The sequence below is a fragment of the Trachymyrmex septentrionalis genome, unplaced genomic scaffold, assembly GCF_001594115.1.
Source record: "Trachymyrmex septentrionalis isolate Tsep2-gDNA-1 unplaced genomic scaffold, Tsep1.0 scaffold9, whole genome shotgun sequence".
In the NCBI taxonomy this organism is placed as follows: domain Eukaryota; kingdom Metazoa; phylum Arthropoda; class Insecta; order Hymenoptera; family Formicidae; genus Trachymyrmex; species Trachymyrmex septentrionalis.
In genome coordinates, this window is record NW_017306091.1 from 1,854,263 (window position 1) to 1,860,252 (window position 5,990).

The 5,990-nt window shown below is 38.3% G+C and overlaps 1 protein-coding gene across 5 annotated transcripts in view; it reads left to right on the plus strand.

Moving 5' to 3' along the window:
- Window positions 1-5,990, plus strand: part of LOC108755657 (adenosylhomocysteinase 2-like) — a 19,210-nt gene that overhangs the window by 5,789 nt on the left and 7,431 nt on the right. Inside the window, exons 1-11 of one of the 5 annotated variants that reach the window (XM_018498791.1) lie at window positions 359-487; window positions 2,301-2,348; window positions 2,828-2,912; window positions 3,222-3,415; window positions 3,570-3,894; window positions 4,091-4,241; window positions 4,343-4,495; window positions 4,588-4,753; window positions 4,867-5,113; window positions 5,380-5,500; window positions 5,596-5,977. In XM_018498791.1, the coding sequence (XP_018354293.1) occupies window positions 359-487; window positions 2,301-2,348; window positions 2,828-2,912; window positions 3,222-3,415; window positions 3,570-3,894; window positions 4,091-4,241; window positions 4,343-4,495; window positions 4,588-4,753; window positions 4,867-5,113; window positions 5,380-5,500; window positions 5,596-5,602 (1,626 nt within the window). In that variant the 3' untranslated portion in view covers window positions 5,603-5,977. Of the gene's footprint in view, window positions 1-261; window positions 488-2,300; window positions 2,349-2,827; window positions 2,913-3,221; window positions 3,416-3,569; window positions 3,895-4,090; window positions 4,242-4,342; window positions 4,496-4,587; window positions 4,754-4,866; window positions 5,114-5,379; window positions 5,501-5,595; window positions 5,978-5,990 lie in introns of those variants that run through there. The other 4 variants (XM_018498792.1, XM_018498788.1, XM_018498790.1 and 1 more) reach the window with 4 other exon arrangements.

A 5,990-nucleotide genomic window follows, 5' to 3' on the forward strand; every position in this document is an offset into this window, starting at 1 on the left:
AAATTATATATATATATATATATATACACTAAATTAATAAATATGTTTATTAAAGTCAATATTTAATATTAAAAGTCAATGTTTATATTTAACAATTTTATAGTTTGAGTAACATTTTTCTCATTTATCCTAATTATTTTTCATGTACAATGTAGAAAAATCTATCATCTTTACATAATTTTTTCGTTAAAAAAATTAATGTAATACGTCCTTAATTGTAAAACTGAATTTAGTCGAAGTAGCCTAAAATATTGACCGCAGCGACGCACAGGATGAGACGCGGGGGCAACGTGAACGTAGCTACGAGCCTGAACCGCGCGCAGTCGCACGGAGTGCCGTCTGGCGGCCGATTCGGGTGATGTCGCGCGTGTCGTGCATTCGAAAAATGGCCGACAGCGTGGATGGTGTGAACAGTACGTCGTCCGGGAAAGAAGCGAGAAGCACGCTTTCCGATGGCCCGGTCACCGATCCAGCATCCAGTATGAAGGTAAATCGAGTCGGTTTTCAATCTAACTTAAAATCTTGTGCTGTCCCATACGCTCCGAGCGACTTTCGCGTCAATTTGACAGCTGTATGCCACAACTGTCGTATTTGCCGCCGTTCTCATGACAGAGTCGATCGTCGTGAACGAGGCCAGAACGCGCGTTTAACATCGTCATCGACAATTACTTTCTGCATCGAGTATCGCCCGCTCTACAGAAATGACAAATTTCGACGTTCGTCTCTTTTTCTCCCTCTTATTTACATTGGTTTTTTCGTACTTTTCTTTCATTTTTTGTCTCTCTTTCTCTCTCTTTCTCTCCCTATGTGTCTCTCCCCTTTTTCTATCCTCGTCCGTCTCTGTCATTCTCATTATCATCTCCTCACCTGTATTTCTTTCGTCTCGCCCAACCCTTAGAAGTCTTGTGATCACATGTGGCTCTTACGTAATTGGACACATGGCATTAATTGTCATCTCGTTCATTGATGAATGGGCGTTGGTTAAGAGCTGTCTATATTTGCCTATCCGGGATACTTGGCAGCTATGATTGGAAGAAGTTTCCTCTTGCTCCTTTTCACATTTTTTTTAATTTTTATTTATTTAGTAAATTAAATTAGGTTAAGGGCGCTTAAGGGCGTTTAATTTATTTTACCTAGACAAAAATAAACAATAATCTAACAGAAGCTTACTTAATCTGCAAGAACATCTGATCGAATCTGTTCAGCGTTACTCGATCTTGATGCACCAAAATAACATTCTATGTTCTCTTTCTCTAGGCAAAATATCTTTAACAGTTGTTCCAGGCACATGTAACAAATCGTTATTACCTTTTTCACTAATTGAAGAAATATATAGAGAGAAAGAGCAACTCTTGAGAAGTGAATGCATGCGGTTATGGATAGTGCCCATGACTTGGCATTTACTGTGCTTATATTATTTTACACATATAGAGCATTATTCACACAGTAGTCCGTAGGTTCGGTACCAATCACTCATGCATCGCTCGTAAGCCTAGATACACCATTTAGGCGTGGCACAATTAGCACCACGTGAATTGTATCGAGTGCAAACAAAATAATCGACGAATAATTAATGGGGGTAGCATACGTAATTCATGAAACGTCTTCTAATTGTTCAAATTGTCTGAGTATGTTCCAGTTGATCCGATGTACAAAATTGTAAATGGAAAAAATTTAGAAATAAATGTTTTACCTAATCTCTATAAGGATGATTCAAAAGTTTATTATCAAAGTTAAGGAGCATACAGAGAGATTGAAATAGAACAATTTTCTAACGATTATTTCATTGATGTGTCTGAGTCTCCTACATTTAAAGATTATATTAGATAAGAGATAAGTTGAATTTCTTTTGCACGGTTCATCTTTCCTGTTTTTTCTTGTAAAAAGAAAAAAAAGAAATATGAACTGTGCAAGAAATTTAATTTAAAAGAACAGGTTTAGACTCAAGATTATTTTGGATAATATGGGTTTGTGTGAAAGTTGTTTTATTTCAACTCTTCCATATGTTCCTTAACTTTGATAGTAATCTTTTAAATCATCCTATACATTCATAGAGTACTTTATAATTTTCATCTTATAATGATCAATCATTATGCTGATTTGTGATTTGAAATCGTTTTACTCGATATAAAAGAATTATGCAAGATACGGAAATAAAGTGCGAAGAATTGAGTGCTGTCGTAAAAATATCTATTACGCACAAGTATGAAAACCTTTGGGAGCTTTGTACCAAACTACGGACTGTATTGCGGACACTTTGATGCATTTGAATGATGAAATGGTGGTTGTTGTGATTTCAGAGCCTAGAGGCATCAAATAATGCCTTTCACGGCGCGAGAACAAAATTAGTAAGTAAGAATATATATGTGTATAAAAAACACACAGTAAATCTGTACTCCCAATGCCATAGAATGATCCTTGCTATTTCCTTGCAGGGCTGCCTTAACTTTTCCGCCATATAAATATGTGTGCTGATCAGATTTGCCGATGTCGCTTATCGATTAGATAACACAGACTAATGGGATGATTAGCAAATGTAATTAGAGCTTCTCGCATCTTGCTTTATCGTTATTTTTCGCTCCAAGAGAGCAAATAGTCCTACTTGAGATATTGTTGAAATTTCATCATGCATAATGACGTGAAGAGATAAAGTAATATTTTTTAAACAGATTAATCGTCTTTATTGATCTGTGTACATTCAGCACAACAAACTAGCTTCATGCGCACTCTTTCAGTTTGTAATTTCTCTCAACGCATTTCGCAGTCCCTTAGAAAAGAGAGACTCATTCGTGACCTATTGAACCTAACTGTACTTTTCAAATTCTAGGACTCTAAGTCTGGAGCATTGAAGAAGTCCAGTCGCTACCGGAGCCGTTCTTTGTCAGCTAGCAGCACCGATAGTTACAGTTCTGGTACGAATAATCTAGACACGTAGCAAAATATTATAATTGTAGAACTCTGTGTTTTGCAGCTTACTTCTGTATTAATATCATATTATCCTCTTCTAACATCAGTTTGTATTTTAATCGCAAGCATCAACGTTTATAAAGCGTTACATATGTAACGCTCATGGATTTTATCATCATAATTGTTTAGAATTAGCAATCGTCCTAACAACACGGACTTAGCAATTGCATTAGTCACTCCATTAGGATAATATGCATCTGCACCTCAATGTGGTACTAATAATCGACGTTTTTCGGCACCTGGCGCTACCTTAGCCTCTTATACAGGAAGCTCATCTGACGAGGATGACGTCTCACCGCGCGAGAAGATCCAGAAGACAGAGAAGGGCTTCACGGATTTCTGCGTACGTAACATCAATCAGCAAGCCTTTGGCCGCAGAGAGATCGAGATCGCCGAGCAGGAGATGCCGGGAATCATGGCATTGCGAAAACGTGCAGGGGACGACAAGGTATACCTCTCAAAGCATCGCTTTCTCTTTGATAACAACAAAGATCGTTAACGCTCGGATACTTTTTAAGGAGAATAAAAATTCAGTTTTTAGATAAATTCTCGTTCGATTGCGAGAGAAAGAGAAAAAAAATCTGACTAATATCTTTACATAGCCGTTGAAAAACGCCAAGATTGTGGGATGCACTCATATCAACGCGCAGACCGCCGTTCTGATTGAAACACTGGTGGAACTCGGCGCGCAAGTACGATGGGCGGCGTGCAACATTTATTCCACACAGAACGAGGTAGCCGCGGCGTTAGCATACGCTGGGTACCCGGTGTTTGCGTGGCGTGGTGAAACCGAGGAAGATTTCTGGTGGTGCATCGATAAATGCGTGGCGGCTGAAAATTGGCAGCCTAATATGATACTGGACGATGGCGGTGATGCTACTCACTTGATGCTCAAGAAATACAACGCCATGTTCAAAATGATCCAAGGTTTTATCCTGTTCCATTGCCTGGTGTTAATTACAATTTATTGTAGCTTGCGCACGTTAAAGAAGAGTCTTGACATCAGAAAGTCATAATTTAATAGCAGTAATGATTAACAAAAATTAATATTCTCTCGACCATAAATAATTCTCTTGATGTCTGATTTATGGATGAATAAAATATTAGAAATATGTTCTTTTAGGAATTGTCGAGGAGAGTGTCACAGGTGTACATAGATTATATCAGTTGTCAAAAGCAGGAAAATTGTCTGTTCCCGCGATGAATGTGAATGATAGTGTGACTAAAACGAAATTCGATAATCTCTATAGTTGCCGCGAGAGCATCATTGATAGGTGAGTTTACGTATATCGCCTTACTAAGGAGATCTCGAATGGATTTAATCTGAATGTGATGCTTGTTAGTTTTCAGCACTTATCGAATTTATTGCTTATAGTTTGAAAAGATCCACTGACATCATGTTTGGAGGGAAGCAAGTTGTAATATGCGGTTATGGAGAAGTCGGAAAGGGATGCTGTCAAGCTCTCAAAGGCTTAGGTTGCATCGTGTATATTACCGAGATCGATCCCATATGCGCCTTGCAGGCCAGGTAAGACGCGCTTGCCGAGCGATTAATTTCCACAACCAGATCGTTCGCTGAGTCGAATAGAAATCCTATACATATATGTTGTCGCATTACAGCATGGACGGCTTCAGAGTGATGAAGCTCAATGAAGTCATTCGAAATGTAGACATTGTTATTACAGCGACGGGCAATAAAAATGTGGTCACACGCGAACACATGGACAAGATGAAGAACGGATGCGTCGTGTGCAACATGGGCCATAGCAACACGGAGATAGACGTCGTATGTCCCAATTTATCTTCTTTATCCGCGCGGCATGTGATTACGCGACGTTTGATATGATTTGCGCGAAGGAAGACTTAGGATTAAATCTCCTTAAATATTATTTTTAATAGAACAGTTTACGCACGCCCGATTTGACTTGGGAGAAAGTCAGATCGCAAGTGGACCATGTTATTTGGCCGGATGGTAAGCGCATCGTTCTACTGGCAGAAGGTCGTTTAGTGAATCTGTCATGCTCGAGTATTCCATCCTTTGTGGTGTCGATTACTGCCGCTACACAAGCGTTAGCCCTCATCGAACTGTTTAACGCGCCACCAGGACGATACAAGAGCGATGTTTATTTGCTGCCGAAGAAAATGGGTAAGTACACCTATAAATGCTAAAATGCAACAATTTCTTTACGTCGCATACGTTAAATGAAAAACGAAGATTCATTGTCTCAAAGCAATTTTTATTCATTAAAGTAATTAATTAATTTGAAATAATTAAAATAATTGTGGCTTTTTTTTATATTATTCTTTTTCTTATTTAGAACAATTTTTTAAGATACGTAATTTTTTACTTAATTTTTTTGTCAAGTATATCGTAAGACAATAAAAGTATAACGTCGTAATGTTGATTTATAGATGAATATGTAGCGTCATTACATTTACCCACTTTCGACGCACATCTGACGGAATTAACGGATGAACAAGCAAAGTACATGGGTCTTAATAAAGCGGGTCCATTCAAGCCTAATTACTATCGGTTAGTATCAAGCTTCGTATTCTGGCACGAGTGTGACTGAGCAATCGTGTGTGTTTGTCTACCTGTGTTACCCACCTACTGTGGATCTGTTTCAGCTACTAAAAAACCATTGGACGAGTAATGTGGCATTGACTAGCACGTGCGACACTCACTCAGCATTACACATTTTCACAGTATTAAAAAAAAAGAAAAAGAAAAAACGAGCCACCCTTCCTTGACTTTGTGCCGAAGCTGGCTTTCTTTTTTCCACTGACATCTCTTTCGTAAAATCAATAAGAGACTTTTATTTATGGTTCAACCTTCGTAGAGAGATCCGCGCGACGTGATTCCGCTATGTTATCGCTAATCACCCGCAAGGAATGCGTTAATAATGTTATACTGAACACACTGATCCAACAAGTTACCCAATAATCGATATTAGAAACCACTAGTTTCTTACCAAGGACAAAATGCATTTGAGAAAACAGAAGTTCATTGTTTTTTGAACAAC